This window comes from Bufo gargarizans, unplaced genomic scaffold (genome assembly GCF_014858855.1).
Source record: "Bufo gargarizans isolate SCDJY-AF-19 unplaced genomic scaffold, ASM1485885v1 original_scaffold_1453_pilon, whole genome shotgun sequence".
Taxonomy (NCBI): Eukaryota; Metazoa; Chordata; class Amphibia; order Anura; family Bufonidae; genus Bufo; species Bufo gargarizans.
The window spans coordinates 16584-43121 of NW_025334366.1; the positions used below are offsets into that span (position 1 = coordinate 16584).

At 56.8% G+C, this 26538-nt stretch overlaps 1 protein-coding gene across 1 annotated transcript; it reads right to left on the reverse strand.

Annotated features, from left to right (window-relative positions):
* Positions 1-896: 896 nt before the first annotated feature.
* Positions 897-26538, reverse strand: LOC122923296 (guanine nucleotide exchange factor VAV2-like). Its single transcript, XM_044274076.1, has 25 exons — positions 26432-26538; positions 23761-23829; positions 20548-20644; positions 18640-18738; positions 18473-18541; positions 18291-18388; positions 14006-14105; positions 13830-13925; positions 12772-12840; positions 11863-11949; positions 9557-9642; positions 9340-9472; positions 8083-8192; positions 5962-6063; positions 5378-5466; positions 5289-5302; positions 5041-5062; positions 4527-4654; positions 4386-4451; positions 4206-4243; positions 4014-4130; positions 3832-3919; positions 2132-2246; positions 1473-1627; positions 897-1130 (listed from the first exon to the last, which is right to left on the reverse strand). The coding sequence occupies exons 1-25, from the start codon at positions 26536-26538 to the stop codon at positions 1080-1082; spliced, it is 2205 nt and encodes a 734-aa protein (XP_044130011.1). The 3' UTR covers positions 897-1079.

Genomic DNA, 26538 nt, shown 5'->3' on the forward strand with positions numbered 1-26538 from the left:
TGTCATGTGACTTCCTATTATGAATTTAATCTCTGGAAGGTGGTCACATTCAGGCAGTCTGTTCATGTTACCATGGCAACCCCAGAGCGAGCAGGATACACCTGGGGCTGTTCTTATACGAGGACGGCCACCCAGATCACTGCTCGGATGATAGGAGTTCTCTACTTCTTTGTGTGCCCCACCACTGTATTGATGGATGATGGGAGTTGTCTGCGCTCTTCTATACTGATGGTTGATGGGAGTTCTGCACGGATTGTTGTGCCCTATAACTATATTAATGGATGATGGGGGTTATCTGCCCTACTCTGTGTCCCCTATAACTATATTAACCCCATCATCTCCACAGCTGTTGTGCTCTGCAATTATACTGGCAGATGATTGGGGTTATGTTGCTCTGGATGATCAAACTGTACCGGTGGATGATGGGAGTTATCTGCAATGCTTTGTGCCATATAACTATACTGCTGGATGATGAGAATTCTAATGCACAGAAGATGGGAGTCATCTGTGCTAGTCTTTGTCCTATGACTATACTGATTGATGATGGGTGTGATCTAACAAGAGTTAATGGCGGCAGTTTCGCTTTCGCTCCTGGTCGCTATAGAATGATGGAAGAGACTGCCCTGCACTGAAGGAGTTAACGCTCAGCTTCACTGGATGTCATCTCTAAAATGTCCTGTGCTCTAGTCACAACAAGAGCTGCAGTCACCTGGCCTGTGAGCTCTGCTCATGCACTGGATAGTGGGGGTTGTAGTCCTCTATCCTGCTGCACGTACTGTAGACAGACTCCGCTCCTCAGCAGTCGGAGGACCCCGCGAGCGGCGACCGCGCCAATTCATATGCAAGAGACAAATGTCAGAAATGGAATGACTTTTATTCCCTTTAAAATCCGAACCCCCCCCTCCCCCTCCCCCTCCTCGTACATTGCCGCTCATCAGAACTATAAATCTTATATACAAGTAATACCAGCGAGGAAGACCCCCTCCCCCGGCGCAAGCGCCGCCGCCGCGAGGGATCGGAACCGTGTCCCTTCTGTGCAAACAAATCCGTGTGGAGAAAGCAAAGATTTCCTGTGGAAGTCACTGCACCCCCCCCTCCTCCTCAACGTAGGTGGAAGGGAACCAGCCGATCTGCGGAGACAGTACAGCGCATCACCACAAGTGCTCATTCACAGACAGCAAGCAGAGATCTGTCATCTCCGGGTGGGGATAAATATGTGACCCCCATGACATGCTGCTCATCTCTATTCCCTTACATGGGACTTCACCGCGCTCGGCTATTGTCTTAAAGGGGTCGCCTGAGATAATTACAAAACTGACAACCACGAATCCGCCACGTACTCGCCGCCACGGCTGAGGACAGTGAGGGGCGAGTACGTGATGTCCTTACATTTCTCAGACGATCCCTTTAAGTGCCATAGCAGGTGCAGCGGTTGGCGTATCCCTTTAAGCCCCTCCGTGTTTAATACGCACTTTGCCGTTGGTCTCGCCTTTCCACCATCCCTGATCCCCTCCGATCCGGCTGTAGATCTTCACCACGTCGCCTTCCCGCAGCGACAGCTCCCTCATGTCTCTGGCTGCAAAGTTGTACCTGGCGACAGCGGTTCCTACAGGACGTGGCGTGAAAACTGCCGAGAGGGGAAACGAAGGGGGAGGAGTTACTACACGGACACCCGAAACCGGCAGCCATGTTCTTATGTGACAAATGATGGATTCAGAGCGGAGACACCACATTAGGGGGCACAAGGCGATGATGATGATGAGCATCCGCTGCCTAGAAATGGCGCAGATGACGGTGCAGTGAGAAGTTCGGGAACACACTGTAACAACCCCCCAGCACTTTTCACTGCACCGGCCCTTTAATAATTTGGCGGCGCGCACACACAGCGGAGCGGGAGAAGCGGCAGTACCTGACCAGAAGGGTGTGGACGGGTTCTGACAGGGAAAGCTGAGACCCTGAGGACTGAGAAAAGAAAAGTTGTAGGAAGCGCAGGAGGCTGGAAGAGTCCAGAGAGCGGGAGAAAAAAGGGTTAAACTGCGGGAGACAGAGCAAAGCAAGTAAACAGTGCGACTACTGCACAATGTGCTGCTGGGAGTTGTAGTAGTCAGTGGCACATGGGGCGCCCCCTCACCTGGGGACTTGGGGGCGCTGCGGCTCTTCTGCAGCTTGTAGGGGTACTTCAACGTTGTGTCCAGTTGCTTGAAGCTTTCCTTCAGTGAATGCGTCTGGTAATATTCCACCAGCTCCTGCAAAATGGCAGCAGCCCATGAGCCCCCCGTCAGTACAGTCAGCACCACCTCCCCCCGTCAGTACAGGCCCCCCTCCCCCGTCAGTACAATCCCTCCCCCCCGCTGACTGTCTTCCGTCAGTACAGTGCCCCCGTCAGTACAGGCCCCCTCCCCCACTGACTGTCTCCCGTCAGTACAGCCGCCCCCCCCCCCCCGCTGACTGCCCCCGTCACTACACCGCTGACTGCCCCCGTCACTACAGCCCCCCCCCCCCCCGCTGACTGCCCCCGTCACTACAGCCCCCCCCCCCCCCGTTGACTGCCCCCCGTCACTACAGCCCCCCCCCCCGCTGACTGCCCCCCGTCACTACAGCCCCCCCCCCCGTTGACTGCCCCCCGTCACTACAGCCCCCCCCCCCGCTGACTGCCCCCCGTCACTACAGCGCCCCCCGCTGACTGCCCCCGTCACTACAGCCCCCCCCCCCGCTGACTGCCCCCGTCACTACAGCCCCCCCCCGCTGACTGTCTCCCCCCCGTCACTACAGCCCCCCCCCCCCCGCTGACCGTCACCCCCCCGTCACTACAGCCCCCCCCCCCCCGCTGACCGTCACTACAGCCCCCCCCCCCGCTGACCGTCACTACAGCCCCCCCCCCCCCCCCCCCGCTGACTGCCCCCGTCACTACAGCCCCCCCCCCCCGCTGACTGCCCCCCGTCACTACAGCCCCCCCCCCCCCCCGCTGACTGTCTCCCCCCCCGTCACTACAGCCCCCCCCCCGCTGACTGTCTCCCCCCCCGTCACTACAGCCCCCCCCCCCGCTGACTGTCTCCCCCCCGTCAGTACAGCCCCCCCCCCCCCCCCCGACTGTCTCCCGTCAGTACAGCCCCCCCCCCCGCTGACTGTCTCCCGTCAGTACAGCCCCCCCCCCCCCCCGCTGACTGTCTCCCGTCAGTACAGCCCCCCCCCCCGCTGACTGTCTCCCGTCAGTACAGCCCCCCCCCCCCCCCCCCCGCTGACTGTCTCCCGTCAGTACAGCCCCCCCCCCCCCGCTGACTGTCTCCCGTCAGTACAGCCCCCCCCCCCCGCTGACTGTCTCCCGTCAGTACAGCCCCCCCCCCCCGCTGACTGTCTCCCGTCAGTACAGCCCCCCCCCCCCGCTGACTGTCTCCCGTCAGTACAGCCCCCCCCCCCGCTGACTGTCTCCCGTCAGTACAGCCCCCTCTCCCGTCAGTACAGCCCTGCCCCCCCCCTCCGCTGACTGCCCCCCGTCAGTACAGCCCTGCCCCCCCTCCGCTGACTGCCCCCCGTCACTACAGCGCCCCCCCTCCGCTGACTGCCCCCCGTCACTACAGCGCCCCCCCCGCTGACTGTCTCCCGTCACTACAGCGCCCCCCCCGCTGACTGTCTCCCGTCACTACAGCGCCGCCCCCGCTGACTGTCTCCCGTCAGTACAGCGCCGCCCCCGCTGACTGTCTCCCGTCAGTACAGCCCCCCCCCCCCCCCGCTGACTGTCTCCCGTCACTACAGCGCCCCCCCCCCCGCTGACTGTCTCCCGTCAGTACAGCGCCGCCCCCCCCGCTGACTGTCTCCCGCGTAGGCCTGTACCAGTAAACTTTCAAACTTCTTGGCCTCGGTGATGTGGATCCAGCCGTCCTTCTCCACCACCTTTATGTGCTTTACTTCATCATTGAATCTGTCCAGAAAGAGAGAGGCCATGAACCTGGAGCCCACAACTACCACCCCCATCATCAGGTGTCCCCGATATAACTTTTACATAGGACTCGCACTTGATGCTGATGGCGAATCGCTCGGCCTCGGCGGGTCGCTCGCGGATGAGGTACGTGCCGCTCAGATGGGACTTCAGGAGGTTATCCGCTTGTGGACGCTCCACGTTCCCGGCAAACCTGGAAGAGATGACGAGACGTGAGGCACGAGGCGCCGTCTGTCAGGAAGCAGGAGCGGCCGAGGTCAGCACCTACCAGGGGTGTCTGCTGTAATCCGAGCGGTTCACTGGCTGCTGCAAAACACACGTGAGGTCAGTGGATGATGGTGGTTATACTCCCTAGTAGGTGCAATCCCAGAATTATGCAGGTGCCCCCCACCCCCTCCCGGGGTCTCCTCTCTTTTAACCCCTTCATAAGTGGGCTGGGGCCACTCACCACAGGACAGGGCTTGACGGAGGAGCTGGGGAAATAGCCGGACTTCCTGGTGAGTAGTAACCGTCCCTGCGGACACGAGAAGAGTGCGGTTAGCGGCACCGCGCCCGTCACCAGTGCCCTGGTAAGATGGGGGTCACTCACCTCCCACCACTGGGAATCGGGGTCCCCTCGCAGCAGCTCCATCACTTCTCCCGTCTGGAAGGTCAGCACCGGTTTCCCGGGAGGCGCCGGGTTCCCGTGGTAATTCTGGACGGCCAACATCTTGGGCCCTGGAGTCCGTGAACACAAAGAACACATGGTCACAGCACGCGTGCGCCTTCTACTCTAGTCACAGCCAGAGCTGCAAAGGACTCCCGAGCCATGGCCGGAACAGCTCTGCTGCATGTGTGTCCATTTCCCAGATCTCTGCTGCTGTCAGTGAACAGTGTCAGTCATTCTCCCATCCAGATGCTGAGGGTTTGCTACATTGTATTCAACTGGAATGCAACTGATTTCTGCTGCTACACTGTAACAAACCCCAAGAGCATCAGGTCTGAGGAGGGATTCATTCACTGACATGAAACAACACGAATCTGCTGATAAATACGTAAGACAAATCTATAAAAGTGCGGAGAAAAGCGGCAAAATGAGAGAAACGACCGACGGCGATCCTCACCTGAGACATTGATGACCGAATCCTGCAAGAGAAGAATACGTGTTATCGGCCGGCGTCTTGTGCCCAACTACAACCCCCATCATCCCCCGGAAAGCAGTACAGTGGTAATGTGTTACCGTGACAACCCATCATTACAGCAGGCATTCTGCCTCATTGTACCCTTATTCTTTCTGCAGGTCACATGTCTGGTAACTGGCCCCGCCCACTGCAGACTGGGGCCACACATGAGGGGGTGTCGGGGGTCTTACCATTTCATCAGGGCCTAAAACCAAAGAAAAACCGCCATGAATACCGAGCAGCGACGGCGAGAGAGTGCGGAGGACGCAGCGAGACTTACCGATCCTGCAGGGGGCGATCTTCTCCAGGCACTCCTTATGGACCCCGATGCCGCACTTGGTGCAGTAATATCCCTGGTAGAAGGTTCCCCTGGAGGGAGAGAATGAGCGTCCGATTCAGCACGGCACCTGAGGGTCACGCCCCCTGCCTGAGGGGCCGCCCACCACCTGAGGGCCACGCCCCCTGCCTGAGGGGCCGCCCACCACCTGAGGGCCACGCCCCCTGCCTGAGAGCCAACCCTCCACCTGAGGGCCACACCCCCCTGCCTGAGAACCCGCCCCCACCTGAGAGCCACACCCCCTGCCTGAGAACCCGCCCCCACCTGAGAACCACACCCCCTGCCTGAGAACCCGCCCCCACCTGAGAGCCACACCCCCTGCCTGAGAGCCAACCCCCCCCACCTGAGGGGCCGCCCACCACCTGAGGGCCACACCCCCTGCCTGAGGGGCCGCCCACCAACTGGGAGCCCGTCCCCACCTGAGAGCCACGCACCACGCCCCCTGCCTGAGAGCCACCCCCCCTGCCTGAGAACCCGCCCCCACCTGAGAGCCACACCCCCCCACCTGAGGGCCACGCCCCCCTCACCTCAGGAACATCCTGCAGGCTTTACAGCTGGTGGTCCTGTCAAACGTGAACATCTGGAAGTTGTGGTGATTCGCCGTCGCTTTGTCCGGTTTGATGTTAGAGCTGAGAATACAGGACGTGGAGATCAGCGGCGGCAGCCATATTATCAGCCGCTACACCCGTCATTTGTCACGCTGACGGTCGCCGCTACACCAGTCACTCGTCACGCTGACGGTCGCCGCTACACCAGTCACTCGTCATGCTGACGGTCGCCGCTACACCAGTCACTCGTCATGCTGACGGTCGCCGCTACACCAGTCACTCGTCATGCTGACGGTCGCCGCTACACCAGTCACTCGTCATGCTGACGGTCGCCGCTACACCAGTCACTCGTCATGCTGACGGTCGCCGCTACACCAGTCACTCGTCATGCTGACGGTCGCCGCTACACCAGTCACTCGTCATGCTGACGGTCGCCGCTACACCAGTCACTCGTCATGCTGACGGTCGCCGCTACACCAGTCACTCGTCATGCTGACGGTCGCCGCTACACCAGTCACTCGTCGCGCTGGCGGTCACAGCTACACCAGTCACTCGTCATGCTGGGGGGTCACAGCTACACCAGTCACTCGTCATGCTGGGGGGTCACAGCTACACCAGTCACTCGTCATGCTGGGGGGGGGGGGGGGGGTCACAGCTACACCAGTCACTCATCATGCTGGCTGGGGGGGGGGGGGGGGGGGGGGTCACAGTTACACCAGTCACTCATTATGCTGGGGGGGTCGCCGCTACACCAGTCACTCGTCATGCTGGGGGGGGGGAGGGGGGTCACAGCTACACCAGTCACTCGTCATGCTGACGGTCGCCGCTACACCAGTCACTCGTCATGCTGACAGTCGCCGCTACACCAGTCACTCGTGATGCTGACAGTCGCCGCTACACCAGTCACTCGTCATGCTGGGGGGTCGCCGCTACACGTCACTCGTCATGCTGGGGGGTCACAGCTACACCAGTCACTCGTCATGCTGGGGGGGGGGGGTCACAGCTACACCAGTCACTCGTCACGCTGGCGGTCACCACTACACCAGTCACTCGTCATGCTGGGGGGTCACAGCTACACCAGTCACTCGTCATGTTGACGGTCGCCGCTACACCAGTCACTCGTGATGCTGACAGTCGCCGCTACACCAGTCACTCGTGATGCTGACAGTCGCCGCTACACCAGTCACTCGTGATGCTGACAGTCGCCGCTACACCAGTCACTCGTGATGCTGACAGTCGCCGCTACACCAGTCACTCGTCATGCTGGGGGGTCACAGCTACACCAGTCACTCGTCATGCTGGGGGGGGGGGGGGTCACAGCTACACCAGTCACTCGTCACGCTGGCGGTCACCGCTACACCAGTCACTCGTCATGTTGACGGTCGCCGATACACCAGTCACTCGTGATGCTGACGGTCGCCGCTACACCAGTCAGTCACTCGTCATGCTGGGGGGGGGTCACAGCTACACCAGTCACTCGTCATGCTGGGGGGGTCACAGCTACACCAGTCACTCGTCATGCTGACGGTCGCCGCTACACCAGTCACTCATCGCGCTGGCGGTCACAGCTACACCAGTCACTCGTCATGCTGACGGTCGCCGCTACACCAGTCAGTCATCGCTACACCAGTCAGTCATCGCTACACCAGTCAGTCATCGCTACACCAGTCAGTCATCGCTACACCAGTCAGTCATCGCTACACCAGTCACTCGTCATGCTGACGGTCGCCGCTACACCAGTCAGTCATCGCTACACCAGTCAGTCACTCGTCATGCTGGGGGGTCACAGCTACACCAGTCAGTCATCCATCATGCTGACGGTCCCCGCTACACCAGTCACTCGTCACGCTGGCGGTCCCCGCTACACCAGTCACTCGTCATGTTGACAGTCACCGCTACACCAGTCACTCGTCATGTTGACAGTCACCGCTACACCAGTCACTCGTGATGCTGACGGTCGCCGCTACACCAGTCAGTCACTCGTCATGCTGGGGGGGTCACAGCTACACCAGTCACTCGTCATGCTGACAGTCGCCGCTACACCAGTCACTCGTCACGCTGGCGGTCGCCGCTTCCATTTGCCGATCTCCTGGTACATACATCGCCATTTCGAACTGCTCCATCCATTTGCGCTTCATGTCCTCCGTCTTGCAGAAGAACTGGAATCCCTGCTTCCCCTGGAGGTGAATTAAGTAGAATCCGTACGACCACTGCGGAGAGAGCGGAGGTGAGGGTCGGGGCGCCGCCATGTTGTCACACGCGCAGCGGACGCTATGGGGAGGGGGTCTTACCATTTTGCCGTGTGACTGCCGCAGCGTAAAGAAACCAGAAAGAAGGAGCGTAAAGTGCGAGAAACCATGGAAACGAAGCATCACTCCCGGCAACCAGAACCCAACAACCAATCCTAGGGGTTCCTGCCCTGTAAATGCGGCTTCCGATGTAACCAATGAGGGTGCGGCATCCGCGGACCGCCAACCCGGTCACAGAACCGCGGCGATCACCGGAGACTTCGCAAAAGAGATGGAGGCGACCGCGGCGCAATCATCTCCCGTCATCTGCATGGGAAGCGCCATTTACATGGCAGCTGCAGACTCCCCCGGCCTCTACCCTTCCCGCTCCCCCCCGGCTGTACCCGGCCTCTACCCCTCCCGCTCCCCCCCCCGGCTGTACCGGGCCTCTACCCCTCCCGCTCCCCCCCCCGGCTGTACCCGGCCTCTACCCCTCCCGCTCCCCCCCCCGGCTGTACCCGGCCTCTACCCCTCCCGCTCCCCCCCCCCGGCTGTACCCGGCCTCTACCCCTCCCGCTCCCCCCCCGGCTGTACCCGGCCTCTACCCCTCCCGCTCCCCCCCCGGCTGTACCCGGCCTCTACCCCTCCCGCTCCCCCCGGCTGTACCCGGCCTCTACCCCTCCCGCTCCCCCCCCGGCTGTACCCGGCCTCTACCCCTCCCGCTCCCCCCCCGGCTGTACCCGGCCTCTACCCCTCCCGCTCCCCCCCCGGCTGTACCCGGCCTCTACCCCTCCCGCTCCCCCCCCGGCTGTACCCGGCCTCTACCCCTCCCGCTCCCCCCCGGCTGTACCCGGCCTCTACCCCTCCCGCTCCCCCCGGCTGTACCCGGCCTCTACCCCTCCCGCTCCCCCCGGCTGTACCCGGCCTCTACCCCTCCCGCTCCCCCCCCGGCTGTACCCGGCCTCTACCCCTCCCGCTCCCCCCCCGGCTGTACCCGGCCTCTACCCCTCCCGCTCCCCCCCGGCTGTACCCGGCCTCTACCCCTCCCGCTCCCCCCGGCTGTACCCGGCCTCTACCCCTCCCGCTCCCCCCGGCTGTACCCGGCCTCTACCCCTCCCGCTCCCCCCACCTTCTTGATGTCCTTGTTGTAGGTGGGGTCGTCGGACATCTTGTGGTACAGCAGTTCTATCATCTCCTTCAGCTCGTAGTTGTCTCCTTTCCTCTTACAGACGATGACGACTTTATCAAACAGGAAGAGGTATCTGCGGGGAGAGCGGCGGTGACATCATCACCAGGGGGAGGGGCCTGGACCCCCATCACCTCTCGGCAGGCCGGTCCCCGCTCACCTGTCCTGTTTCGCCTGGTTTACTATCGATCGGACCTTTAATTCGCCGTCGATCTTCGGTCGCCCAAATTCTTCCAGATTCACCTGCTGTAAGAGATAGACAACAGCTGAGGCTCATTCAGACGACGGCGAAACACGGATACCGGCCGCGTGCTGACCCCGGTGACCTCCGGAGCGGACCCCCGTACTGGCCAATAAGGCCCATTATAGGGGCAAAACATGGCGGCTGTGACCCCATGACAACACTTCCTGCGCCTGTCCGGATGGAAACACTGATGTGGACCACGGCCCTATGACAACACTTCCTGCGCCGATGCCTGTCCGGATGGAAACACTGATGTGGACCAGGGCCCTATGACAACACTTCCTGCGCCGATGCCTGTCCGGATGGAAACACTGATGTGGACCAGGGCCCTATGACAACACTTCCTGCGCCGGTGCCTGCCGGATGGAAACACTGATGTGGACCAGGGCCCTATGACAACACTTCCTGCGCCGGTGCCTGCCGGATGGAAACACTGATGTGGACCAGGGCCCTATGACAACACTTCCTGCGCCGGTGCCTGCCGGATGGAAACACTGATGTGGACCACGGCCCTATGACAACACTGGCAATGAGAGGAATCAGAACAGGAAGTGCTGTCAGGAGCACAGCCGAGCGCAGGAGGAAAATGACCCCCGTTACATAATATCATTATTACAGGACGCTTATAAACCAGAGCTGCAGCCACAAATCTGTTCCATCATATCTTATACTTCAGTCACATCCAGAGCTGCAGCCACAAATCTGTTACATCATATCTTATACTCCAGTCACATCCAGAGCTGCAGCCACAAATCTGTTACATCATATCTTATACTCCAGTCACATCCAGAGCTGCAGCCACAAATCTGCAGGGTTCCTATAAGTCTATAGGACATCCTTCCTGCTGACACAGCATCCAAGGAGCATGCTCTACTATGGATGCGACTGCAGCTCTGGATGTAATTAGACTAGAAATGTATGTAACAGCAGAATAGTGAGTGCAGCTCTGGATGTGACTGGAGTAGAACACAGTGTAACAGAATAGTGAGTGCAGCTCTGGATGTGACTGGAGTAGAACACAGTGTAACAGAATAGTGAGTGCAGCTCTGGGTGTGACTGGAGTAGAACACAGTGTAACAGAATAGTGAGTGCAGCTCTGGATGTGACTGGAGTAGAACACAGTGTAACAGAATAGTGAGTGCAGCTCTGGATGTGACTGGAGTAGAACACAGTGTAACAGAATAGTGAGTGCAGCTCTGGGTGTGACTGGAGTAGAACACAGTGTAACAGAATAGTGAGTGCAGCTCTGGATGTGACTGGAGTAGAACACAGTAGAATAGTGAGTGCAGCTCTGGATGTGACTGGAGTAGAACACAGTGTAACAGAATAGTGAGTGCAGCTCTGGGTGTGACTGGAGTAGAACACAGTGTAACAGAATAGTGAGTGCAGCTCTGGGTGTGACTGGAGTAGAACACAGTGTAAGAATAGTGAGTGCAGCTCTGGATGTGACTGGAGTAGAACACAGTGTAACAGAATAGTGAGTGCAGCTCTGGGTGTGACTGGAGTAGAACACAGTGTAACAGAATAGTGAGTGCAGCTCTGGGTGTGACTGGGGTAGAACACAGTGTAACAGAATAGTGAGTGCAGCTCTTGATGTGACTGGGGTAGAACACAGTGTAACAGAATAGTGAGTGCAGCTCTGGGTGTGACTGGGGTAGAACACAGTGTAACAGAATAGTGAGTGCAGCTCTGGGTGTGACTGGGGTAGAACACAGTGTAACAGAATAGTGAGTGCAGCTCTGGGTGTGACTGGAGTAGAACACAGTGTAACAGAATAGTGAGTGCAGCTCTGGGTGTGACTGGAGTAGAACACTAACAGAATAGTGAGTGCAGCTCTGGATGTGACTGGAGTAGAACACAGTGTAACAGAATAGTGAGTGCAACTCTGGATGTGACTGGAGAAGAACACAGTGTAACAGAATAGTGAGTGCAGCTCTGGGTGTGACTGGAGTAGAACACAGTGTAACAGAATAGTGAGTGCAGCTCTGGATGTGACTGGAGTAGAACACTAACAGAATAGTGAGTGCAGCTCTGGGTGTGACTGGAGTAGAACACAGTGTAACAGAATAGTGAGTGCAGCTCTGGGTGTGACTGGAGTAGAACACAGTGTAACAGAATAGTGAGTGCAGCTCTGGGTGTGACTGGGGTAGAAGACACGATGTCACTGAGGGTCAGGGTTTGTGATGCAGCAGAGCCGGCCCCGGTGTAGGGGCCACACTCACCAGGTTCTCGATGGAGTTCTGGAAGTCGCTGATCTTCTTCAGGGTCTCCTTGTCTCTCTTCACTTCATTAATGTACATGGCCAGATCCTGAAAGAGAAAAGCCGTCAGCGCCGGGGGTCAGCGCAGTGGATGATGGGAGTTCTTGGCTGCTGCTGGTTGGATGGATCCAGCTGTGCAGGAATGTGCTGAGAGCAGCCGCCGCCCCCGCAGACAGACGCCGCCGCCGCCGCCGCTCCCGTTATTGGGGTCACCTCAGGGGCCGCAGAAGCTTACAATCACTGTCAGGATCTCTGCCTACTGCCAGTGAATGAGACATACAGCTGCACAGCTCGTCAGTGGAGCGCTGCACCGACCCCGACCATCTCACTGACCTGCCCCCCACCGGTGATGACTGACAGCCGCTCTCTGCGCCGCCCTCAGTGACAGGATCCCTTTAAGGATCATCACGAATCCTGCCACCAATCTACACGGACCACAAGGTCCACGAGGAAAACCTGCAGAGGATGCAGTCTGCTCATCAGACGACCTCCAGGCCCATCCCGACCTCATCCGGACAGACGCCGTGAGCTCCGCGCCAGAACACCGGAGCCGGCAGCGAGGAGAGCGAGTGAAGCCCATCACAAAGCCGGGACCGTGACTACGACCGCAAGGAAACCGCACGTACGAGCACCAAATCGTCGGGATCTAACAGGACAGCTCCACATACTGCATGGTAGCCATGCTGGTTACTGCAGCGCTGCTCCCGGCCATTCCACAGTGTACAGAGCTGTGCAGTTCTGGTGCAGAGAACAGCTGATGGGTGGCGTGCAGGAAGTCGGACCCCCATCATCCATGAGAAGGTCTCAGAAGACCCCTTTTAGGAGACTGGGCAGCAGGTGGAGGGTGGCTTATTGCAGCACGGACACTTACCTGCATCGCCTCCAGCGCTTCCTTCAGGATAAATCGCTCCGGACAGTCCGCCGTGTGGCTCAGCAACTCCTGTGTAGACAACGTTACAATAACGACTACTCCCTGGTTAGTTCCAAACTACAAGTCCCAGCATGCCCACCTAACAGCGGCTCAAAAACGTCACTCTGATCCACACCGTTCTGGCGGAAGCGCCAACGTCCGCGCTGCCGGGACCAGAGAGAAAATCACTGGGGACAGGAGCACCCATGCTGGAGATACACCCGCCATCCTGCAGATACACCCGCCAACCTCCCCCCGCCGTGCTGCAGATACACCCGCCAACCTCCCCCGCCGTGCTGCAGATACACCCGCCATCCTCCCCCGCCGTGCTGCAGATACACCCGCCATCCTCCCCCGCCGTGCTGCAGATACACCCGCCATCCTCCCCCGCCGTGCTACAGATACACCCGCCATCCTCCCCCGCCGTGCTGCAGATACACCCGCCATCCTCCCCCGCCGTGCTGCAGATACACCCGCCATCCTCCCCCGCAGTGCTGCAGATACACCCGCCATCCTCCCCTGCCGTGCTGCAGATACACCCGCCATCCTCCCCCGCTGTGCTGCAGATACACCCGCCATCCTCCCCTGCCGTGCTGCAGATACACCCGCCATCCTCCCCCGCTGTGCTGCAGATACACCCGCCATCCTCCCCGCTGTGCTGCAGATACACCCGCCATCCTCCCCTGCCGTGCTGCAGATACACCCGCCATCCTCCCCCGCTGTGCTGCAGATACACCCGCCATCCTCCCCCGCTGTGCTGCAGATACACCCGCCATCCTCCCCTGCCGTGCTGCAGATACACCCGCCATCCTCCCCCGCTGTGCTGCAGATACACCCGCCATCCTCCCCCGCTGTGCTGCAGATACACCCGCCATCCTCCCCTGCCGTGCTGCAGATACACCCGCCATCCTCCCCCGCTGTGCTGCAGATACACCCGCCATCCTCCCCCGCTGTGCTGCAGATACACCCGCCATCTTGAACATGTCACAATGTGAAGGGGGAGGGGCTTGCGGCTGTACCTTTAGCAGCAGGTGATACTTCAGGACCCTCTGCATGGGAATCACCATCAGATCCTGCAGCTTGAACTTCCCGTCCTGAACCTTCATGGAACATTCCTGGAAGAGAAGAGCAGAAGGATGGACCCCAGAGATCCATGGACTCTAGGACTACAACTCTCAGTGGAGCCTGCACCAACCTCAATCTTTAATCGGACTTCATCCCGGGTGGCGATCAACTGGTCGAGCGTCTTCTGAGAATATTCAATATGGCTGCAGTACTCGCCATAAATCAGCAGCCTGCAGGAGACACGGGGTTAATTCTTAAATCACACAAGATCCGGGATAAGAGTAGTAGTACTGTGCACCGCCCGTACATCCGGGATAAGAGTAGTAGTACTGTGCACCGCCCGTACATCCAGGATAAGAGTAGAAGTACTGTGCACCGCCCATACGTACAGGATAAGAGTAGTAGTACTGTGCACCACCCGTACATCCAGGATAAGAGTAGAAGTACTGTGCACCGCCCATACGTACAGGATAAGAGTAGTAGTACTGTGCACCACCCGTACATCCAGGATAAGAGTAGCAGTACTGTGCACCGCCCGTACGTACAGGATAAGAGTAGTAGTACTGTGCACCACCCATACGTACAGGATAAGAGTAGTAGTACTGTGCACCACCCGTACATCCAGGATAAGAGTAGCAGTACTGTGCACCGCCCGTACATCCAGGATAAGAGTAGTAGTACTGTGCACCGCCCGTACATCCAGGATAAGAGTAGTAGTACTGTGCACCGCCCATACGTACAGGATAAGAGTAGTAGTACTGTGCACCGCCCATACGTACAGGATAAGAGTAGTAGCACTGTGCACCACCCATACGTACAGGATAAGAGTAGTAGCACTGTGCACCACCCATACGTACAGGATAAGAGTAGTAGCACTGTGCACCACCCATACGTACAGGATAAGAGTAGTAGTACTGTGCACCACCCGTACATCCAGGATAAGAGTAGCAGTACTGTGCACCGCCCGTACATCCAGGATAAGAGTAGTAGTACTGTGCACCGCCCATACGTACAGGATAAGAGTAGTAGCACTGTGCACCACCCGTACATCCAGGATAAGAGTAGTAGTACTGTGCACCGCCTATACGTACAGGATAAGAGTAGTAGTACTCTGCAGGGTACATGTGTAGTACATGTCTAGAACACGGGACAGTCCGTGTACAAGAGCGCAGTGAGCAGAGGATTTAACCGTTCAAGCACCGGCTCATGGATCCTGCACTGATGAGTTAGACGGGACAAATGCTGAGGTTACTGGTCACCTTCCACCACTAGAGGGCGATCGCGATGGAGACGCGAGAGTGTTGTGCTTTTTCATAAGTGTATAAAACATTTATCTAAATACCCTAATTACAGTGGATATTATTATATATACCTATAAGAGGCCATATTGCTAGATGTATCTATTTTAAAGATGGCCGAGAGAGGGTCATGGAGATGAAAGTTCAGATAACATTTCTCCTCATGGACGTACCAGCCTTGTTGTCTCCTCATGGATTTATGACAGGAGATCAGGGTGCTCTCTAGACGCAGCTGGTGCTAATTATCTCTACAGTTTGGTATTTATTAACGAGGCAGAAAATCTGTAATATCTAGATATACGCTTATAATCAACCTTAGTTTTGTATAAGAAAATCAGTAAGACCTATGTATCGTTTATGTATCTGTTATCATATATATTTCTCAATAGGAAAGCATATATTCCTATTATATGATGAAGACAATTTGGGTATGGACTTTATTAATGAGTATCTGTAAAGATGTGTTTTTACTAACAATCAATCACCCGTTGGTGTAGCAGAGGAGGCACAGGTATCTCTGTGAGAAAACAAGGCTCATTCATATTTTTATCGGTCCCATAAATTAACAATGTGAGAAACATTCAATTGGGCGCCTAGAAGTCTGTCCTTAATTGGTAGGAGTGTCAGAACTAATTCAGGTTCCAGAGGTCACGTGTATAGAATGTGAGATAAAGTCATACTTGGATATTTAATAACCCTTAATAGAATGATACTAATACAGCTTAGGTAATGGTGTCACCCAGGGGTAAATTAATAACATTACACCAACAGCAGAAGTGCATTTTGGGTAATACTATGACATCACAGTCCTTATCATATGTACATGCCTAGCCGACAATGATTGGAAACTCCAAGCAAGAAAGGTGTGTCTAACTGATAAGTTTGTGATCATAAACCACACATACATGAGGGAGAGGGTCAGAACGAAAAAATAAAAAAACACAAGAAAAAAAGAGAAAACACAGAGAAACAAAGAAAACCAAGGAGAAAGATGCTAATGACCAGATCGTACCTTAGAGCTGACTTCCCCTAGTCGCTGCACATCATCTGCATTCTCAGTAATGTACAACCTTTTTTTTGTGTAGTATTAATATAAATTAATCAACCTTATATTAAAGCAAACTCCCCGCTGTTGACGGATGTATAGTTGTTAAAAGTGCTACATCAATATTGTCACTATTCAGTAAAGTTGCATATTACTGAATAAAAGACCCAAATATTGATTTCATAGGAAATTCTCTGATTGGAATAATTTCATTCCATAGTCAATACCAGGCTTGATAATTTAGATTGCTACCCCATTATCCGAGATTTGTCATAGTTGGGTGCAGAGCAAGGGTTCGTATCTTTTACTAACGTTATTGAGTTTTTATAGCTCAAAAGTGTGGTCGGGACGTTATATTTCATCTTATGTCTGAGAGGTACTGTGTACAAGCTGGTATTTGTGTTGGTGCCATCTAGTGGCGATCTTTGGGTACTGCATATCACTGTGTATCATTGCAGATTATCGAGTTTTTACATTGATTAATCTTTGATTGTATTTTAAATTATTGAATAATAAATCATTTATATTTTTGTATAGATGCTTGTACCTCGTTTTACTGATTGTACAATATAATTAAATAACCGATCAAACTCTTTTGAGGTGTTATATATGTCCACCTCGAGGATCAATAATCTTTTGAAATCTTTTATTTGATCCTTTCTTTTATATAAAGCCTTTTGCTTTATATCCCCGACAAGAGGCTGCACAGAAAACAACCAGCAGAGGTGCACCGCTACACCGTAATGACACAGTCGCTCTGCTGCAAAACATGGAATCTACAAGACATGATCCCCAATGATCTGTCTTATTCTGTATGAATAGGCGGTGAACACTACTCTGCATGCTGGGGGTTATCCGCGGTGAACACGGTACTCTGCATGCTGGGGGTTATCCGCGGTGAACACGGTACTCTGCATGCTGGGGGTTATCCTCGGTGCACGGTACTCTGCATGCTGGGGGTTATCCTCGGTGCACGGTACTCTGCATGCTGGGGGTTATCCTCGGTGCACGGTACTCTGCATGCTGGGGGTTATCCTCGGTGCACGGTACTCTGCATGCTGGGGGTTATCCTCGGTGCACGGTACTCTGCATGCTGGGGTTATCCTCGGTGCACGGTACTCTGCATGCTGGGGGTTATCCTCGGTGCACGGTACTCTGCATGCTGGGGGTTATCCTCGGTGCACGGTACTCTGCATGCTGGGGGTTATCCTCGGTGCACGGTACTCTGCATGCTGGGGGTTATCCTCGGTGCACGGTACTCTGCATGCTGGGGGTTATCCTCGGTGCACGGTACTCTGCATGCTGGGGGTTATCCTCGGTGCACGGTACTCTGCATGCTGGGGGTTATCCTCGGTGCACGGTACTCTGCATGCTGGGGGTTATCCTCGGTGCACGGTACTCTGCATGCTGGGGGTTATCCTCGGTGCACGGTACTCTGCATGCTGGGGGTTATCCTCGGTGCACGGTACTCTGCATGCTGGGGGTTATCCTCGGTGCACGGTACTCTGCATGCTGGGGGTTATCCTCGGTGCACGGTACTCTGCATGCTGGGGGTTATCCTCGGTGCACGGTACTCTGCATGCTGGGGGTTATCCTCGGTGCACGGTACTCTGCATGCTGGGGGTTATCCTCGGTGCACGGTACTCTGCATGCTGGGGGTTATCCTCGGTGCACGGTACTCTGCATGCTGGGGGTTATCCTCGGTGCACGGTACTCTGCATGCTGGGGGTTATCCTCGGTGCACGGTACTCTGCATGCTGGGGGTTATCCTCGGTGCACGGTACTCTGCATGCTGGGGGTTATCCTCGGTGCACGGTACTCTGCATGCTGGGGGTTATCCTCGGTGCACGGTACTCTGCATGCTGGGGGTTATCCTCGGTGCACGGTACTCTGCATGCTGGGGGTTATCCTCGGTGCACGGTACTCTGCATGCTGGGGGTTATCCTCGGTGCACGGTACTCTGCATGCTGGGGGTTATCCTCGGTGCACGGTACTCTGCATGCTGGGGGTTATCCTCGGTGCACGGTACTCTGCATGCTGGGGGTTATCCTCTTCCCATGATCATAACTCACTTCTCTTTATAGTCCAGGAAGACTTGGCCGATGCTGCCGCCGGGCGTCATTGACAGCTCAATGGTTCGCAGGAAGTTGAGATGAACCTTTATAAGTTCCTGGGGAGCACAGAACATTGTGAGGTCAGGTCATGTGACCCAGGGTGGCACACGAGGCCCCGGAAACCTCAGCGAGGCGCTCACCTCCAGGTTGATGAAGATGACGGCCATCTCGGTCGGGGTCAGGATCTGCTTCAGGGGTAACATGTAATTCTGGAAGAGAAGCGGCCGATCAGGTCACATGACAATGGCAGGTCGCAGACTGCCAGTAACCATTTCCCCGAGCGGTGGGGCCGCTGCGGCGCACTTACCTGCCGGATCTCCTCCAGCGTGCGGTAGTAGCGCTCCTCGGTGTCGCGGATCTCCAGCAGGCAGCAGTTCCTCTTGTCATCTTCGGTCATTCCCATCTTCTGATGGAGAGAAAGAAGGTAAATGATCACAAGACTCTGTCCACTGCACCATCGCAGCGTAAACACCATAGATCTCTGCTTGCTGTCAATGAATTAAACCATTCAAAACACATCCTGCTTACACAGCTGGGGGATTGGTACAATGTATCTGACATCTGGTCTGTTTAGCTCAGAGGATACACTGTAACAAACCCCCAGCTGTGAAGTCAGAACAGGTTTTTGTCTCTAGATATAAATAAATGCTTTCATTCATAGACAACATGCAGAGATCTTGAAAATAGTGAGAAAGCGATGATGAGTGCAGTTGGTCGAATATTTAATGATCTATGTTAAGTGCCCAGATGCCCACATCACCCCCCCCCCCCCTTCTTCCCGATAGAGAAAACTGCCCCCCACAAAGACATGTTACACAAGGCAGCCCTACCTGCATGTACCGGATCTGCAGCATGGGGGAGGGGAAGAAGAACGTTTGTATTATACAGAGGGTCCTACATGTGAGGGGAAGGGCCGCCGAGGGAGCGCCGGGCGGGGGAAGAGCGGCCGCCGAGGGAGCGCCGGGCGGGGGAAGAGCGGCCGCCGAGGGAGCGCCGGGCGGGGGAAGAGCGGCCGCCGAGGGAGCGCCGGGCGGGGGAAGAGCGGCGCCGAGGGAGCGCCGGGCAGGGGAAACATGGGGCAGGGGAGGCGCAGAGAGCAGGGGACACATGGGGCAGGGGAGGCGCAGAGAGCAGGGGAAACATGGGGCAGGGGAGGCGCAGGGGGCAGGGGAGGCGCAGAGAGCAGGGGAAACATGGGGCAGGGGAGGCGCAGGGGGCAGGGGAGGCGCAGAGAGCAGGGGAGGCGCAGGGGGCAGGGGAGGCGCAGAGAGCAGGGGACAGGGGCAGGGGGGCAGGGGAGGCGGACAGGGGGCAGGGGAAGGCGCAGAGAGCAGGGGAAACATGGGGCAGGGGAGGCGCAGAGAGCAGGGGAAACATGGGGCAGGGGAGGCGCAGAGAGCAGGGGAAACATGGGGCAGGGGAGGCGCAGAGAGCAGGGGAAACATGGGGCAGGGGAGGCGCAGAGAGCAGGGGAAACATGGGGCAGGGGAGGCGCAGAGAGCAGGGGAAACATGGGGCAGGGGAGGCGCAGAGAGCAGGGGAAACATGGGGCAGGGGAGGCGCAGAGAGCAGGGGAAACATGGGGCAGGGGAGGCGCAGAGAGCAGGGGAAACATGGGGCAGGGGAGGCGCAGAGAGCAGGGGAAACATGGGGCAGGGGAGGCGCAGAGAGCAGGGGAACATGGGGCAGGGGAGGCGCAGAGGCAGGGGAAACATGGGCAGGGGAGGCGCAGAGAGCAGGGGAAACATGGGGCAGGGGAGGCGCAGAGAGCAGGGGAAACATGGGGCAGGGGAGGCGCAGAGAGCAGGGGAAACATGGGGCAGGGGAGGCGCAGAGAGCAGGGGAAACATGGGGCAGGGGAGGCGCAGAGAGCAGGGGAAACATGGGGCAGGGGAGGCGCAGAGAGCAGGGGAAACATGGGGCAGGGAGGCGCAGAGAGCAGGGGAAACATGGGGCAGGGGAGGCGCAGGGGGCAGGGGAGGCGCAGGGGGCAGGGGAGGCGCAGAGAGCAGGGGAAACATGGGGCAGGGGAGGCACAGAGAGCAGGGGAAACATGGGGCAGGGGAGGCGCAGAGAGCAGGGGAAACATGGGGCAGGGGAGGCAGCATTGGCGCTTGTAGTCAGATGTGGCGCCACCTCTGACTACAAGGCTGGAGGTGCGATGGGCAGGACGCCCGATCAGGGAGGTGGCGTCGTACATTTCGGCCGCACTCACCATCGGCTGCTGATTTTCCACTTTGATGATGTCTTCGTAAATGTCGTCCTCCTCGCACGGAACGTCATACGTGTCGTTCTCCCCCAAATCATGTTCACTGTGGCGAGAAAACAACAGTCAGTGCGACCGGAGGCACACCATTAACCCCTCCGCCACCAGTCACCTATAACGACCCCAATATTAACCCCTCCGCCACCAGTCACCTATAACGACCCCAATATTAACCCCTCCGCCACCGGTCACCTATAACGACCCCAATATTAACCCCTCCGCCACCAGTCACCTATAACGACCCCAATATTAACCCCTCCACCACCAGTCACCTATATTGACCCCAATATTAACCCCTCCGCCACCAGTCACCTATAACGACCCCAATATTAAACCCTCCGCCACCAGTCACCTATAACGACCCCAATATTAACCCCTCCGCCACCAGTCACCTATAACGACCCCAATATTAACCCCTCCTCCACCAGTCACCTATAACGACCCCAATATTAACCCCTCCGCTACTGGTCACCTATAACGACCCCAATATTAACCCCTCCGCCACCGGTCACCTATAACGACCCCAATATTAACCCCTCCGCCACCAGTCACCTATAACGACCCCAATATTAACCCCTCCGCCACCAGTCACCTATAACGACCCCATTATTAACCCCTCCGCCACCAGTCACCTATAACGACCCCAATATTAACCCCTCCGCCACCGGTCACCTATAACGACCCCAATATTAACCCCTCCGCCACCAGTCACCTATAACGACCCCAATATTAACCCCTCCGCCACCAGTCACCTATAACGACCCCAATATTAACCCCTTTGCCACCAGTCACCTATAATGACCCCCACCATTAACCCCTTTGCCACCAGTCACCTATAACGACCCCCACCATTAACCCCTTTGCCACCAGTCACCTATAATGACCCCCACCATTAACCCCTAACTCTCATTTTCCGTACATAAAAAATGTATTTGACAATAAACAGAAAAACTGGGGAAAAAAAACTGTAAAAAACAGACACGGTGGCTGTGCCCGGAGCGCAGACGGAGCAGCGGGTGACATATTGTGGGTGACAGACGGTTACGTGTCCAGCGAGTGCCGCGCCAATCATTACATTTATAATAAACCCTGATAAACGCCCAGAGGCTGGCACAGACGGGCAGAGCGCGGCACACAAGGTCACCCCTCCCCCACCCTCACCACAGGGCGCCGGGATACTAGGAAATGGCCATGTGACGCGGTGGACAAGCTGTCAACACCGCGGAGGTGCCAATCACGGACCGCGACCCCACCGGGTATTAAAGGGCCAGCACAGGGTCATGTGTATCCGTAGACCGCACACATTGTATCCAGTCTCTCCAGACCGTTACACTGTAACAGACCCCCAGCTGTGAGCAGAACCGATCATTATTACACACTGATCCGCAGACGCCATTACTGATAGTGGAGCTCGGGCCCCTTCACAGCGGGGGCCCCGTCATACAGCATTCATTTGACAGCTGACAAGATGGCGGCTCCATCTGCTCCAACATCCAGGAGACGCTGCCGCCAGAGATGGACGCAAGAAGAATGGCGCAGAACGGCGCACAGTGCGGTACGAGGGCTATTACCGCCATTTGTTATTTTTAGACAATTAACCCCACAATGACCATCACATTCATGACACAGATGTACGGGGGTCGCGGTCACATATTTGGTCATACTCTGCTTATCCGGAGCAGCGCAGCTCTGCAGGGGTTAACAGCCCGTGACGCCCCCGCCCAGCGGCCAGTGGAGCGTGCACTCAGCGCAGGTTGTCGGCACGGCTCAGCCGGCTGCTGCTTCTGCCTCCGGCGGTGACTCGGGAGCCGCGAACCTCGCTGCCCGGAGGCGAAAACATGCTGGAAGAGCGCGTCCGGAACAAATCTGTGCGAGCGCGAGGCAAACCTCAGCCACTGATCCAGCAGGGGGTGCTACAACTGTGACTGCAGCTCTGTGTGCGACTAGAGGATAAGACAAAATGTAACCGCAGAATTGTGGCCGCAGCTCTAGGAGTGACTGGAGGATAAGACATGATGTAACCGCAGAATTGTGGCCGCAGCTCTGGATGTGACTAGAGGATAAGACATGATGTAACAGAAGAATTGTGGCCGCAGCTCTAGGAGTGACTGGAGGATAAGACATGATGTAACAGCAGAATTGTGGCCGCAGCTCTGGATGTGACTAGAGGATAAGACATGATGTAACAGAAGAATTGTGGCCACAGCTCTGGATGTGACTGGAGGATAAGAAACAACGTAACAGAAGAAATGTGTCTGCAGCTCTAGGAGTGACTGGAGGATAAGACATGATGAAACAGCAGAATTGTGGCCACAGCTCTGGATGTGACTAGAGGATAAGAAACAATGTAACAGAAGAAATGTGTCTGCAGCTCTAGGAGTGACTGGAGGATAAGACATGATGTAACAGCAGAATTGTGGCCGCAGCTCTGGATGTGACTGGAGTATAAGGCATGATGTAACAGCAGAATTGTGGCTGCAGCTCTGGATGTGACTGGAGTATAAGGCATGATGTAACAGCAGAATTGTGGCCGCAACTCTGGATGTAACTGGAGGATAAGACATGATGTAACAGCAGAATTGTGGCCGCAGCTCTGGATGTAACTGGAGGATAAGACATGATGTAACAGCAGAATTGTGGCCGCAGCTCTGGATGTAACTGGAGGATAAGACGTGATGTAACAGCAGAATTGTGGCCGCAGCTCTGGATGTGACTGGAGGATAAGACGTGATGTAACAGCAGAATTGTGGCCGCAGCTCTGGATGTAACTGGAGGATCAGGCGACGCAGCTTCTCCGCCCATTACATCCCCCTCCCCCAGACAGATCTAATCCTGGACTCTGGGGGCGGGGCCTGTTCCACGTGCCACAATATAAGGGTATAACGAGCCGGTGATGACGCGGTGCAGCATAAATGGGGGGTCATGTGATCTCTGGGGGCGGGGCCTTTTCCACGTGCCACAATATAAGGGTATAACAAGCCGGTGATGACGCGGTGCAGCATAAATGGGGGGTCATGTGATCTCTGGGGGCGGGGCCTGTTCCACGTGCCACAATATAAGGGTATAACAAGCCGGTGATGACGCGGGGGGTCATGTGATCTCTGGGGGCGGGGCCTGTTCCACGGTGCAGCATAAATGGGGGTCTCGACACGGACTACTCACTCGGCGAGCTCCTCCAGACTGCGGTACACGTCGTCGTCATTTTCTGCTGTGTCTTCTGATGGGAAGGATCTGGAAAGAGAAGAGACAAGTCAGTCCAGGCAGGAGGGGGTTAAACCCGATCGGCTCTTACAGCTGCTGCTCCGTTATCAGCCGCAGAGACACAGAGGACACGGCAGGACAGTCACATGACCAGGCGGGACGACGGCCGGCACAGAATTGTGCGGCTCCCGTTTACTGATCTCATATCGGATTACGAAAGGGAAACCCCCATCATTGTACAAGCTGCAGCAATGACCCCTGTGCCCCAGGCCCCCCCCCTTCTATGTGAGGCCTGTAGGCTATAGTCTCTGCTCATACACAGCAGCCAGTGCAAACAAGCGGAGCTGCAGTGTAAAGTATAAGGGACAGAGTGCTGCAGGAGACTGGAATTCAGACTCGAGAGCAGCTAAATGCTAAGGATAACCTGTGACTGACAGCAAGCAGAGATCCTATAAATGGCTTAAGTCTAGAAATCAGCAGCAGTACTCTCCAGTGATGAAGCCTTGTCCTCTCCCTCAGGTCAGATCGGCGGGGGAGGGGGCGGCTATCGCTCTGTGACCAGGTGCGTGCCAGCCGCAAGCATCCACCAGACGCGCAGGTTGAGCCGTCAGTTCCTTGCAGCTTATCACCCGGAAAGACGGAGCCGTTACGATGTCTAACAATCGCTGCATCAGAACACATGAAGCGAGCGAAGGAGGATGAGACGCCAGGGGCGGAGCAACCGCCGCCAGCGAGCACCGAGATGACGTCTCCGCATCGGTGCGGAGGTCGGGTCACAGTCAGGGGAGGGGTCGGTGCGGAGGTCGGGTCACAGTCAGGGGAGGGGTCGGTGCGGAGGTCGGGTCACAGTCAGGGGAGGGGTCGGTGCGGAGGTCGGGTCACAGTCAGGGGAGGGGTCGGTGCGGAGGTCGGGTCACAGACAGGGGAGGGGTCGGTGCGGAGGTCGGGTCACAGTCAGGGGAGGGGTCGGTGCGGAGGTCGGGTCACAGTCAGGGGAGGGGTCGGTGCGGAGGTCGGGTCACAGTCAGGGGAGGGGTCGGTGCGGAGGTCGGGTCACAGTCAGGGGAGGGGTCGGTGCGGAGGTCGGGTCACAGTCAGGGGAGGGGTCGGTGCGGAGGTCGGGTCACAGTCAGGGGAGGGGTCGGTGCGGAGGTCGGGTCACAGTCAGGGGAGGGGTCGGTGCGGAGGTCGGGTCACAGTCAGGGGAGGGGTCGGTGCGGAGGTCGGGTCACAGTCAGGGGAGGGGTCGGTGCGGAGGTCGGGTCACAGTCAGGGGAGGGGTCGGTGCGGAGGTCGGGTCACAGTCAGGGGAGGGGTCGGTGCGGAGGTCGGGTCACAGGGCGGAGGTCGGGTCACAGGGCGGAGGTCGGGTCACAGGGCGGAGGTCGGGTCACAGGGCGGAGGTCGGGTCGTGACATCACTTGTCCAAGTCCTATGATCTAGCAAGCAAAGCTGGGGGTTCACTGCTGTGTACTACGACCCCCATCATCTCCTGTGAACTGAAATATCGCACGTGGACTGAATGGTCTTCTAATGAAACCAATCCTGAACCCTCTGATTCATGAACAGAATGCTAGAACCACAGTGCAGACTGACACCATTTACAGTCATGTCTTTGGGCAGAGCTACTCCTGGCTCATGAATACCATGCCAGTGCTTACAGTGAAGACTGACACTACCAGGATGTACAGCGGCTGCTGCTCCATTCAGGGTTTTGGAAAAGTTGGGTGAAATCCCCGGCGTCCTGTATACGTGACCGCCCGCGGTGCGCCATGTGCAGCGGGGGAGGGGTGTCCGTCAGTATTTAGGTCAGTTCACAGTTACATTATCCGTGAAAATCGCAGGTGCGACCAGCGAGGCGACAGACGGTGCCCGAGCGTGAAAACAAGAGAGAATCAATCGTAAGCGCGGCAGCGCCATTCTCATTGCCGGTTGCACGGCTCAGCAGGAGCCAAGCGCTGGTCACCCAGCTTTCCCAGAGTCCTGACCCCCCCACCATCTGCTGCACAGGACTCTAGGACAGCGGGGGTCAGTCTGTAGGAACGGCAGCCATGTTGTCACCCAGCTTTCCCAGAGTCCTGACCCCCCCGCCATCTGCTGCACAGGACTCTAGGACAACGGGGGTCAGTCTGTAGGAACGGCAGCCATGTTGTCACCCAGCTTTCCCAGAACCAGATGGGAGTTAGGTTCCATTCACCCGTCCACAAAATGGGTCTGCATCCGTTCTGCAGATTTGCGGAACAGCTGTGGACCCATTCATTTTCAATGGGGCCGGAATGTGCGGTCCACATCCACATTTTGTGGATCCGCAAAAAAAAGAAAAAAAGAAAACATGTCCTATTCTTGTCTAGCATTTTCTGCTGGCCATGTGCCGTCCGCAAAATACGGAACGCACATTGCCGGTGTCCGTGCTTTGCGGATTCGCAACACACATACGGACGTGTGAATGGACCCTAAAGCTGGTCACCATATGATGTCATCGCTTAACTCTTCAGTGACTGTGACCGCCATTGGGGGGGGGCGCAAAAGGTCAGGACTGAGGAAACCGGCAACACTCACTGGGAGATCTGTGCTGATTGGCTGTGAGGGCGCAGGGGGCGGGGCAAGGGTCACATGATAGGAATATAATTACCGGATTCCTTTGTTCTGGGCGATGATGTGATGCGAGATCTTGGAGAGCGCCGAGATGACCTGCGAGAGAGAGAGACAGGTGATCAGAGACATCCAGGCCCCGCCCAT